The sequence below is a fragment of the Oncorhynchus keta genome, chromosome 27 (genome assembly GCF_023373465.1).
Source record: "Oncorhynchus keta strain PuntledgeMale-10-30-2019 chromosome 27, Oket_V2, whole genome shotgun sequence".
Classification (NCBI taxonomy): domain Eukaryota; kingdom Metazoa; phylum Chordata; class Actinopteri; order Salmoniformes; family Salmonidae; genus Oncorhynchus; species Oncorhynchus keta.
Window position 1 is genome coordinate 36,148,268 of NC_068447.1, and position 13,240 is coordinate 36,161,507.

At 47.4% G+C, this 13,240-nt stretch overlaps 1 protein-coding gene across 1 annotated transcript in view; it reads right to left on the minus strand.

Moving 5' to 3' along the window:
* Window positions 1-2,382: 2,382 nt before the first annotated feature.
* The window catches only part of LOC118359889 (IQ motif and SEC7 domain-containing protein 2-like), a 49,000-nt gene continuing 38,142 nt past the window's right edge, over window positions 2,383-13,240 (minus strand). Inside the window, 15 exon segments of the mRNA XM_052482589.1 lie at window positions 2,383-6,158; window positions 6,627-6,676; window positions 7,827-8,018; window positions 8,226-8,387; window positions 8,656-8,755; window positions 8,926-9,051; window positions 9,239-9,378; window positions 9,740-9,906; window positions 10,074-10,196; window positions 10,324-10,485; window positions 10,683-11,035; window positions 11,038-11,700; window positions 11,883-12,203; window positions 12,395-12,701; window positions 12,822-12,866. Of these exon segments, the coding sequence (XP_052338549.1) occupies window positions 4,968-6,158; window positions 6,627-6,676; window positions 7,827-8,018; window positions 8,226-8,387; window positions 8,656-8,755; window positions 8,926-9,051; window positions 9,239-9,378; window positions 9,740-9,906; window positions 10,074-10,196; window positions 10,324-10,485; window positions 10,683-11,035; window positions 11,038-11,700; window positions 11,883-12,203; window positions 12,395-12,701; window positions 12,822-12,866 (4,102 nt within the window). The 3' untranslated portion in view covers window positions 2,383-4,967.

Below are 13,240 nucleotides of genomic sequence, written 5' to 3' on the forward strand. Positions count from 1 at the left end.
ATGGGTAAGCTAGAGTACTGCTGTGCAATAGGAGCGTGACATCGTTTCCTATTATCAGACCTCAGGACAAGACCCAGATGCAGACAGTTTGAAGTGTAATGAATTTCCTCCTCTTCTTCCGAAGAGGAGAGGCGAAACGGATCAGAGGACCAATACGCGGCGTGGTAATTGTCCATGGTACTTTTTAATACATTAAGGTACACATGAACAAACTAACAAAAACAAGAAATGTGAAAACTCAAAAACAGTCCTATCTGGTGCACACACAGAGACAGGAACAATCACCCACAAACACACAGTGAAACCCAGGCCACCTAAGTATGATTCTCAATCAGAGACAACTAATGACACCTGCCTCTGATTGAGAACCATACTAGGCCGAAACATAGAAATAACCAAAACATAGAAAAACAAACATAGACTGCCCACCCAACTCACGCCCTGACCATACTAACTAAATACAAAACACAGGAAATAAAGGTCAGAACGTGACATGAAGTAACAAAAGTGTATTAGAACAACAGTGGCAAGCAAACAACAGGTCAAGGGCAGGCAGAGGTCAGTAATCCAGAGCAGAGTCCGAAAGGTACAAAACGGCAGGCAGGCTCAGGGTCAGGGCAGGCAGGGGTCAGTAATCCAAGGTGGTATAACAAGGTACAGAACGGCAGGCAGGGTCAGGGCAGGCAGGGGTCAGTAATCCAGGGCGGTATAACAAGGTACAGAACGGCAGGCAGGCTCAGGGTCAGGGCAGGCAGGGGTCAGTAATCCAGGGCGGTATAACAAGGTACAGAACGGCAGGCAGGCTCAGGGTCAGGGCAGGCAGGGGTGAGAAGCAGTGTGTCAAGAAGCAGTGCGGCTTGGCTTGGCTTGGCTTGGCTTGACTTGACTTGGGTTGTGTTGTGTTGTGGAGGACGCACGCCTCTCAACCTTCACCTCTCCCAAGTCTGCATGGGCGTTGCAAGCAATGGGACAAGACTGTATCTACCAATTGGATACCACGAAAAAGGGGTATAAATACACAGGGCATAATTGGTTACACCTGGAGGGGGGTGGAGACAAGCACAAGACAGGTGAAACAGGTCAGGGTGTGACACCTATTTAATCTCAGAACCTATACCAAGGCAGGACATAGAAACACAACCATCTATTGATAAACTAACAATTTTTATTTTGAATGCCTGGCCTAATTCCAATAGTTATACTGCAAATAAATGGCGTTATTTTCATAAGAAAAGGTGGAGGAGCCTAAGTAGCCCCGGAACTTCTAGTAGAGGTACATTAAAGTAGTAATAGTTCATGTTTAAGACAGGTAGGCCATGGCCAGGTTAGCTATAGGAAGTGGGGTCACTATTGTAGTTTGATTAGTGAGTGTGAGGGTTGTTATAGCGGGCTATTTTTATGGGTTGGGGTGAGATGTGTGGCACAATCAGTCTTAAATAAAAGTTAAATGGGCTCTCCTAGTGATATCATTTGATTGATCAGATTGGAAAAACAGAGAAGCAGACCAAGATTTCATAAGCTTATAGTTTTTATGTGAGTTTTTGGGAAAGTGGACAAAATTGTATTTGTTTGTAAAAGTTGAGAGAAAGTAGTTGATGCAGTTACCAAAACAGCTGTATTGTTGAATTGGTAGAAGATGTTTAGCATTCTGATTTCAGATTTAAATAGCAGAAAAGTAAACCCATATTTCACACGTTCTGTGTTTTTACGGCAGATTTGTAATGGAATATCTACATAGGAGTACATAGGACCATTATCAGCAACCATCACTCCTGTGTTCCAACGGCATGTTGTGTTAGCTAATCCAAGTTTGTAATTTTAAAGGCTAATTGATCATTAGAAAACCCTTTTGCAATTATGTTAGCACAGCTGAAAACTGTCCTCACAAGTCCTCAACTGGCAGAATCATTAAATAGTACCCGCAAAACACCAGTCTCAACGTCAACAGTGAAGAGGCGACTCCGGGATGCTGGCCTTCTAGGCAGAGTTCCTCTGTTCCTCTGTCTACTGTGTTCTTTTGCCCATCTTAATCTTTTATTGGCCAGTCTGAGATATGGATTTTTCTTTGCAACTCTATAATAACAAAACTATAATAACCCCCCAAGTTCTATGGCAGTTAAGTCAAAAGTGTGAAGTAAGCTTGATGAAAGTAGTTGATGCGGTTCCTAAAACAGCTGTACCTCTTGATTGGTAGAAGATAATTCTGTTCTGATTTCAGGTTTGAATAGCAGGAAGTAGACCAATATGTCACACCCTCTACATTTTGTTCTAAAGTGCTGGGAAAGTGCTACACAGTAAGCTATAAATAAAGAAAATGTGTTGCTGTCCATCACATTTGCAGAGATTTATTCTGTCATGAAGACACCAATAAAAGACGGAAGATTGTTTCACTGCAAGGACACTTTTTAATATATCAGAAGCAATAAATATTCACATCTCAATTCTCTACTCTTCCAGTTAATACTTACTACATACACAAATTAAATTCTTAAGATCATGTTTAAAATAATATCAATTTGTTCTCTGACAAACAAACACTTAATTACTGCAATTTATTCTCTCACCCTCAGTCTAAAATAAAAAATAATTCAATATTCAAACCAAAGTCCCCTACTCATCTTTCTCTCTCACACACGCACACTCACTCACTCACACGCACGCACAAACACACATACACACACGCACACACACACACACACCTCGATATAATATGTACATTCAGATTTATACAGTACAATCCATTCAATAAGTGCAGATATATTCATGCAAGAGGGGTCACAAAGAGACAATACAGGGGGAATTATGCAGGAAAAAGCCAACAAAAAAACTTCAACCTCAACCACCCCTAAAACCTTACATTTTTCCCTGACTACCCATATTCTTGTTCTGGCTTTTAACATGAATCTGTCTCTTCGTTGTCCACAAGTATTGTCTAGCATTTATAACTACAATTCACCATCCTAAATCTAAATGACTCCCTTTATCCTGAAACACAAATCCCTTGTTCAATCTACCATTGTTCAAACACAGTGCAATAGAAGGACAGAGAGAGGAAGTAAGAAAGGTGTTCAACAGAGATGAGAAGATTAACAAACCTGTTTGATCTAATGACAAGCCCATTCAGTAAGGGTGCTGGGGTGTAGGCTATTAGGGTTCTCTGAGGACTGGCAAGCGGGTATGTGAGGAGGGTGTTTAAAATAATGCCATTTTTGACTTTAAGACACCACGTGTGCAAAACCACAAAACTATATTACAAAGCGTGCTTGTTCAAAGACATAGACCATCCAAACACACACCATGTGAGAAACTCTCTCAACAAGACCAGATGCTTCTGAGTGAGTCCCATGATAACAGGGAGGATAACAGGGAGGATAACAGGGAGGACATAAACGACAGGGTCACCAATGAAATGAGGATCATTGTCCATGAGCAGGTAAAAGGTCAAAGCCCTTATAAGGGGATCTTTCAGAGGGGTCTGAGGTGGGAAAGCATATTTATTCATATGCATTTTGACTCCAATTAACCATTTTGTTTTGGACATTGTGCAACTACTAGTTCACACAATCATCAGTCTCCTATAGGGTACACAACTCTCTGAGAACAAAAATTGTCCTAAATATGAACTAATATTTTTAACATTCAATAATAATAACTGAAAATAGAAGTTATCAATGGCAACCATCATAGAGAACAAAAATAAATCACACTTTATAACACCCTCATTACATACAAGTATGAGGGAATGAATAAGTGTATATATCCTCTGTATAATCCATTTTTAAAAATCAATCAAACATCTGTAATATCTAATTAATCACTGGATCAAAACAGTTATGTTAGTAGACAATATTCATCATACTCAGCAATTACATATGTAACATTTATACAACAGCAAAAAAGCTTAAAAACATTCAAAAATATTATTGGTAGCATCATTAATCCACACACCCTATAGGGAATGCATGTAAATCCTATGAAACCAGCTGACTTCTCTTTACATGTAAAAGACCATAGAGCCTAAGACTGCCATTGAACCGTGAGTCATAAAATCTGAAGACAAAGCAAATGTCTCTGAGGTCTACTTTAAAAAAGGATACCTTTCAGTGATGAAGACCTGCCGTGGTAATTGACAAACTTATTATGAAGCTGAATAGATTATTGCAAAATCGAGGGGATTCTTTTTGCAACTATCCTCAATGGCTGTTTACAACGCACAACCCTGCTGGAATGTATTTAGTGGTGAAGTCTTTTTCCATATCCAGGTGGGTGGAGATGGTCTTTCTGTTGGTCAGCAATGTCCTTATCTCAACAACACCAGAACCAAATCTTGCGTGTTTTCATCGTCAGATTTGCCACCATTCATAACGTTGCACGATTACATGTTGGTGCTTTATGTTTAAAACACTCTCAAGCTCATGTCTTGGCAAAGTCCAGAGTTTCAAATAATACTTCAGACAGTGAAACACTGGGTACAGGCCCTCTACTGTACATTTACAACCAGCATCAGTTCTATGGCTAGAGAAACTGTTGATTTTGTGTGTGTGTGTGTGTTTTAATGGTTTTTCCTGCCTGCCGCCAACTTCAACATCATTGCGCCGACCTGTGACTCTCCCTTATGAGTTTGTGTGCTGAGAGCTGATAGAGTTCACCTGAGAAACTACATTTACGTGGGCATTGCTTTATGTGTGTTTATTCTTCCTGTGTGTCTTGTATGTGTTCAGCTATATGCATGTCATTTAGCTCCAACTCTCTTTCCTTTGCTCTGTCGGTCTACATGTGTGGGAAGCGGAGGTGAAAGTAGCAGAGACGAAATAAGTTGCGTTTCTTCTTGTCACTGGCGCTGTTGTTACTGCTGCTGCTGTCCTGCTCACCTCTACAAGCCCTGGCTCTATCCCTGTCCCTAGCTCCGCCCCCTTCCTCCATCCTGCCCTCTGACCTCTGCCTTCTGTGGCCCCACGTTCTGCTGCTCACACCACCGTGCTGATCCGGTTGATAGGTTTGGATTTGGAGCTGCCCCCTGTGCCAGTCGCCCCAGGTCCCGTCACCTGGGGGCCCTGCTGAGACTGACCGGGGTGCTGTGGGGGGTGAGGGCAAAGAGGCATAAGGGGGATAAGGGGGGTAGAAGGGGGGGGTAAAGGGGAGTGTGGGGGGGGAGGGGGGATAGAAGAGAGAGGAGGGTACAGGGGCTGATACTGGGCGGCGGGCACAGCGTGATGGGTGTTGACGGAAGCGGACGGCTGCTGATGCTGATGTTGGTGGGGCAGCGTGCCAAAGATGAAGCGAGATTGATGTGGGTGGGGGGCGGGGTGCGGCGCGGCACTGAGGGGGTGCCCGGGGTGGGTGTGGGAGTGTGCGTGGGGGTGCGGGTGGGAGTGAGACAAAGTCAGAGGAGGTTTGCCTGGCATGGCGCCCGCCCTGATAGAGTGTGTGGGCTGTGTGTGGTACATGGTGAACTGGGGGTTCTGAGAATGTTGGGAGTGAGGAGAAAGGGGGGGAGGACAGCCCACCGCCATGTTGCTGTAGCGACCCTGCATGCCATGCTGGGAAAGCTGGGAGAGATGGGCCAGCTGCTGGAGCTGGGTGTGAGGGGGGCCAATAGGAGGGCGACAGGGGAACGGCCCTCTCTGAAGGATATGAGGGGGCACGCCCCCGCCTGGCAAGGGAGGAGGGCCAGCTTGGACGTGGTAGCGATGGTGATGGTAGTAGGGAGGAGGGGGCTGCACAGCGGCCGTGTGGCAGTACTGAGCATGCAGGGCCTGGATCTTGGAAGGGCCCCCCTCCGATTGGCACAGAGATGATGGGGAGTGAGGAGGGGGCCCTCCCGTAGTGGGTGGGGGGACAGGGGCGGGGTAGGGTGGCCCCGGTGGTATAAGGGGACTTGGCGGCTTGACGCGTTTGCTGCCGAATAGAGAGCCCAGGAAGGAGCCCGTATTGCCCCCCCCAGGGCCGCTCCCCACCCCCGCTCTCTCTACACTGCTGGGAACCCCCCCAACTCCCGTCCCAGCAGCGGTGTGTTGTTGCCCCGGCCCACCCCCCACCCCCGTTCCGGGGCTCAGGATGGGGCGATGCGGCCGGTAGTCTTCTGTAGGGTAGCAGCCTGGGACCACGCCCGGAACCGGGTAACGCTGGTGCGGCTGGGGGCTGCTAATGATGGAACCCTGAGGAAGACAAAGAGGAAGAGGAAGGAGAGTTGAGAAGGAGTTCTGGAAAGGAAGTAATTCATGCATATGACATCCTATCAGAATGCCTTGGAGAAATCACCGAAACACTGCAATGACAAACACCACAATACCTGCAAACCAACAACAAACCAATGAAATGTTTTTTTTTTGACAATGCAAGAATCGAGAAGAACAAGAGTTGAGAACAAGAACATGCCCAGGCTGTTGTGAGAGTACAGAGGTATGAAAAGCTCATTCCAGAACACACGCATGCACATGTCAGTCACACATGTCAGTCACACACATAAAACACACAGAGCATGCTGAGGAAGGGGTCAAGGATGAGGACGAGGGGAAAGACTAGGCGTTTATGGCTCTATTAAAGGGATATACTGGGATGGCTATGTTTGAGGTATACGTATTAAAGGGGCAGGTACACCATTCAGTTTGTCCATTCAGACTTACTTCCATGGTACTGTCGAGGGAGCCAACACTGTTTCTGCGACCACGTTTCCCTGCACCCAGCCAGGAAGAGGCAGGTTACGAAAGAGAGGAAATAGAGTAACAGAATGTTGCAGAGTGGGGTTGCAGAGAGGTGAGAGATATGACTTGCAGAAGCTAGTGTTCTTTCATGTGCCAGAGATAATAGAACAAGATGAGACCAGAAGAAGCAAAGGAAGAATCTCAAGCTGCCCCATGGACAAGGTACCCTCTACTCTCAGTGTCCAGACATTAGTGTCTGAAGAATTTCTATGAATCCTTATAAAGATCACAGTCAGTCAGTAAAAAGAGCATATAGAATATCTCTATTAAACGGCAGGATTACTGAGAGTATTTTATTAGCATAAGACACAATTTCCAGGAAGTGGTTTGTATGTACTTTCTATATATACACTACCGTTCAAAAGTTTGGTGTCACTTAGAAATGTCCTTGTTTTTGAAAGAAAATGTATTTTTTTTTGTCCATTAAAAATAACATAAAATTGATCAGAAATACAGTGTAGACATTGTTAATGTTGCAAATGACTATTGTAGCTGGAAATTGCAGATTTTACATAGGTGTACAGAGGCCCATTATCAGCATCCATCACTCCTGTGTTCCAATGTCATGTTGTGTTAGCAAATCCATGTTTGTCATTTTTAAAGGCTAATTGAATTTTTTCAAATTTTTAAAGGCTAATTGAATGTCAGCACAGCTGAAAACTGTTGTTCTGATTAAAGAAGCAATAAAACTGGCCTTCTTTAGACTAGTTGAGTATCTGGAGTATCAGCACTTGTGGATTCGATTACAGGCTCAAAATGGCAAGAAACTAAGACCTTCCTTTCTTTTTCTTTACAGAGTTGCAAAGAAAAAGCCATATCTCAGACTGGCCAATAAAAATAAAAGATTAAGATGGGCAAAAGAACACAGACACTGGACAGAGGAAATCTGGAGTCGCCTCTTCACTGTTGATGTTGAGACTGGTGTTTTGCGGGTACTATTTAATGAAGCTGCCAGTTGAGGACTTGTGAGGCGTCTGTTTCTCATTTTATGTTATTTTAATGGACTTTTTTTTGTGCTTTTCTTTCAAAAACAAGGACGTTTCTAAGTGACCCCCAAAATGTTGAACGGTAGTGTATGTGTGTGTGTTTTCTTGTGCGTTTGTTTGTGTGTGTATGTTTTACCTCCATCTGATAGGTCTCGGAGAGATGAGCTGAGCGCAGAGCGTTTGAGTCCCTCTCCCGCAGAGTAGTTGTCATCTAGACTGGGCCTTCCCAGGGTGCCGTTCGCCACCTCACCCTTCACACCCACTCCACCTCCGACCAAGCCGGTCAGCAGGCCAGTCCGCATCACGCCTTTCTGCTTCTCCAACTCGGCTACGGAGAGAAAGAGAGATTGAGAGGAAGACCGAGAGAAGAAGATTGACAATAGAAATAGTTCATGCACATCACTACCTTTCTTCCTGTTTTTCACTTACAGGTGGATAGGGTAAGATGCAGGAAATCATTAGTTACTCTACTACACCTTTGAGCCACACACAGCCGTAGTTCCCCATAATGACCAACAGGGGGAGGTGTACTCACACTCCACTCTGTACTTCTCCATCTCCTGCACCTCAGCGATACTCTCTTTAAGGTCACTGACAAAGCGGGTGCGGTCCTGCTGGCTGGGAGCCATAAACACGATAAGGACCTTCCTCTCTCCACCCAACACTGCTGAGGTCAGACGGATTCCATGGGGGTAGTCTGGGTGACAGAGACAGACAGAGAAAGAGAATCATGTAAAAACACAACATTTACCATCTGGCTGTTAACTTCATGACAGACAGAGACACACACAGAGTGAGTGAACTCATTCAAAGATACGAGAGGAGCATATTCATCAACTTAATGGAGGGAGAGAAAGAGTACAGAGCGTACAAAGAAGAAAACTACTGATAAGTAAATGTGCAGATGTCTGGAGGGGTTTAGTGTTGAATATGAGGAAGAGGCAGAGGAGGAAACAGGCTCTCACATGAGTTCTGGAACATGTGGACTTGCATCTCCACCAGAGGGAAGGACTGTCTGAAACTGTACGTCACAGAAGTCTTCTTCTTCTGGAAAATCTTAGTCACCTGAGAAGGCACATGGAGAACATGTGGTTGTAAACGGAGAAGAAAAGAGAACATTATATATAGTTCTACATTGTTTAGGATAGCCTGATGGTCTCCAACTCTCCATACGCATTAGCAGGAGGCTCTCATAGGAGTTCCCATTGTTAGGAGGATGTGTTAGGAAGCCTCACCACCAGCAGGTCGTTGAACAGGAAGACCTCCCGTTGGTGAACTCCTGTCCTCTGGGGTCGGGTGGGGTCAGGCACCTCATAGAGCTGACAGCAGCATACCAGCCTGCGGTGTGGCAGAGACATCACCTACACAAAACACAAAGAAAGAAAATAGTTTAGTATTACATCTCCCTAAGGCTGAGCAGTAACAGCTTGTGTTACAGCTTGTCAATGCAGTAACACATAGCAACAACACATAGTACCACAGATGTTGACAGGCTAAACAGGGAAATGACACGGGGCTACAGTTACATTTCAAGCCCAGACAACTCACAGGCTTTTTGCCTACTATGACTCTCTCTACCGCCTGCACTTGGGACACGTGGTCGTCGTTGGTCCTTAGCTCCCACTTCTGGATGCGCTGGTAGATCCCCACCAACAGATCCCTGGGAATGTCCTGGCCGTTGTCCACTCCTGGTAGACACACAGGGAAAGAGATAGGCTGTTAATGCGTTAAACGCGCCTACATCAGTCTACTTCCTGCTGTGTTTAAATATTTTGCTCATTTGATTGAAAAAAACTATTTGATGGAAAGTCTCTCGCGTTATGAGTGTCTGGGAGGTAGCAGGCTCACTTTTATTTTTAAAACTCATATAACCCAAAAGGATGAGACAAACGCAGTGGAAATAGCCATCACTGATCACAGTGTATTGCCATGTTATAGTCTGGGGGCCAGCCTGAGAATCTTGTTTCTCACATGAGGACCTTAAGTTCAATGTTCCTCGGAGTGTTTTGTTTGTGCGCGCGTTTATGGATCTGCTTGTTCCAACTGCACCTCTGAGGTTCTTGATGAAGTCCTCTATCTTCATCTTCCTCTCTGCCTTGACGTTGGGGCTGTACATATCCGTGTTGAGGAGGATGATGGCGAAGGCCAGGATGAAGATGGTGTCTGGGTTCTGGAACTGGCGGACCAGCGTCGGGTTACACACACAGTACCGCTGACTGGGGGAGAAAGGAGAACACGTTTCAAGTACTTTCAAGAGAGAGTAGTAGTGTAGATTTAAGAGGGATTTCCAAAACAACAACACACATTCTCACTGTACATTCAATCTATTTCCACAGAGTGTCTAACAACACAATAGACACATGAGTTGGACTATTGAACACACCTGAAAGCTTCTATGAGCCTCTCTACTTTCTGGGCTTCTCCTTGAACTCTAATCTGGGCCTGGAACTTCCTCAGAGCATCGTCCAGGTCCATACCTGAGAAGTCCATCTCGTCCACCACACAGCTATAACACACACAGGAGACACAGTCACTACTGTAACAGTAGCCTCTCCAATTACTTCTAGTAATCTCCTATTTACTGTATACTCCCATTTGGAAATCCTCCCCCTCTCCGTCGCTCATTCCCTTACTCCAGTACGTCCTTGTTGAACTGTTTCTGCCGGTTGCCGAGGAATTCTCCGATCATCTGTCTGCTCAGGCCCTTCCTCTCCAGGATGAAGCGAGCGATCCCGACCGGAGTGTCGGACACAAAGCCTCTCTCGATCAGGTACTGTATCCCTTTTTCTGGCTTCCTGAGAATCACAAAGACCAATCAGACAATGACAAATCACAAGAGAACGACTCCCAATTCCCTCTCGGTGACACTATATCCTGACTTGTCCTGTTTTGAAGGTTTTACATTCAAGGATTGTGATATGTGGTTGATTGTGACATGTGGTTGTTTTACGTAGTTTAAATGTCAAATATAAATGGATTGCAATAGTCTTACTTGTTGAATAGGTTGAGTCCGATGCGGTACTGGCGTCTTTGCACCACGTCGTTGTTGAATGGCGGTGAGTCCCAGCTGTGTCGACTCTCTCTCTGGTAGGTCTGCTTGCCCAGAGGGGGTAGGGGCTCCCTCAGGCTGTCCTGAGACGAGGAGCCAGAGCTGCAGTTCACCGTCTCGTTGGAGTTGGTGGTGGAGTTGAGAGAGTCGTTGTCCCCGTCAGATAGACAGGGCTGCTCCAGGCCACCAGGGGCAGCGCAGCAGAGGAGGAGGAGGACAGGGGGGTGGTGGGGGGCTGCTGGGGGGAAGAGGAGGACGAGGGGGTGTCTGGGTACTGGTGGTGGTGGTGAGGGTGGTGGTGATGGTGGTGTGCCACGTGGTGGGGGATTTGAGTGGGCAGGGGGGGGCCCCGGCCGGGGCCGCGGGTCTGGCCCTGAGCTGCAGCTGTAGAGACAGAGCGGGGAGTGTTAGGGGAGTGTTTGAGTGTTCCCTGAGGAGAGCCTGCTCCTCCCGCTGGCTCCTGCTCGTAGATCTGTCTGCTGAGGGAGCCACGGTCTGAACGGTCGCTCATGTCCACGGAGCTGTCGCTGGGAGGCTCGATGGTGAGCAGGGGCAGGTGGGCGCCCCTCAGACGGTAGTCTCGACACTCTGTGCAGGGAGTGCTGCGACGGCTGTTACTGCTACCCCCTCCCTCAGTGTCCCTGCTGTCCTCACGGGCCCCCACGCCTCCCCCAGGGCCCCAGTACTCAGTGTCTGTGCTGCTGGGGGCCCGGTCCAGTGAGAGGGGCGAGGAGGGCATGCAGTCGTCCATGTATAGAGTGACATCACTGTAGGAGGTGGCTGTGCTGTCTCCGTGCATGCTAAGGCCCCCTCCCCCTCCCCGGGGTCTCTCACACAGGCCTCTCTGAGAGGAGGGGTTACTGCTGCTGCTCCACACACACTCCCCAAAGTCTTCCTGGGAGTCATCCCGCCCGCTACGGCAGGTCAGGGCGGTGTCCATGGAGTCAGCCAGGGACTTCACCTGAATGGCACATGGAGGGAGAGGATAGAACATCTTGGTACAGTAAGGGACAGATATTCAACCTGCAGTATGACAAAACAGAGACTCAAGCAGGAATAGAATCTCTAACTGAGAATTGATTTAACTAGTCACTTGATTCAACATATCACTGCTGTAGCGAATGCACCAGATGACTGACCAACCTGTTTGGTGAAGGAGTCCTCCAGGTGTGTGTAGTCTCCTGTCCTCTCTGTGTCAGGTGAATGAGGAGGGCCGATGCCCACGCTGTGTGTGAAGTTTGTCTGTGTTCCGGTCCCCTGCTGCTGCGGCTGGCGGTCGTCAAACGAGTACTGCAGCCGCATGTTGGACAGGATGATGCGTCGCGTCATGCGGCTCTCGGACGCTGAGCTGCGGAGGCGCTCAAAGTTCTTGTTCATGCGGTACTGGCGGAAGGCCGTCTGGATGGTCCGGGCTGCTCTGCGGCTCACAAAGGAGCCACCATACTTCCTCTCCAACATCTCCACCTGGCAGAGGAGACAGGACAGGGGACAGAGGAGTTATAGACAGGGCTACCACAACACTCACTGCCAGTAAAGTAATGCATGTTATCACGCTTGTTGTTTCTCTCTCTCTCTACACACAACACAAACGACATGGAGTTCAAACCATACAGTACAGACACATTCTGTATACACACGCCCACACCCCGGGGTACCTTCTTGTCCTGCAGGTCTGTGGAGAGCTCATAGCTGTCAGAGAGACTGGCCTTGCACCTCTTGTTCTCCTCCTCCTCCTGCTTGCGGAGGGCCAGGCTGGCAGGCTGATGGCGTGTTCGCAGTGCCCAGGCAAGGCTTGCCGAGCTGGGAGGGGCCACGCACGGAGGCCCCCGAGGGCCTGGAGGACCAGGACCACTGCTGCTGTCACTGTAGCGCTCTGTGCCACGCAGGTACGCTGTGGTCTGGCTGTAGGGGCCGTCTGAGTGGGCCCCGGGTGGCTCCGCACACTGGGTCTCTGTTTCCACACTGTGGGGACAGAAGAATTGAATGAGAGGGGAAAGGGCTTGATGAAAAGGGGACATACTTAACTTAGTCATCTCCAGCCCCAAACACAGATGTATTGTCCCTCATAGGTAAGTCACTCACATGTAGAAATTAGACCGGCGTGGCAGGAAACTTCTCCTGCTGGATCTCATGAGGGAAGAGGACCAGACTTACACACATTCACACTGGCACTTTGTACTCTCACCACAACAAAGATCAGAATTTACACAGCTACTGTATATATGTTTTTTATCATGTGCAGCAACCCTTCCAGTCACACCAATGGTAATAGAACATGATCGGAGCAGCATTTCCCATTCCTCCAAAATGTTCCTTACACTGGAGCTGACAGAATCACGTGTCGTTTCCTGCCTTGTGAACCAAAGTCTCTGCCCTCTCACTCCCTCTCTGACCCTTCTCTCTCTTTCTGTACCCTCTCTATCCCTCTTTGTTTGTCCAGGCCGGAAAACTCCCTGAGCAGTTAATGTACTACTGAGTTTAGTACCACTGTTCAGACTTCT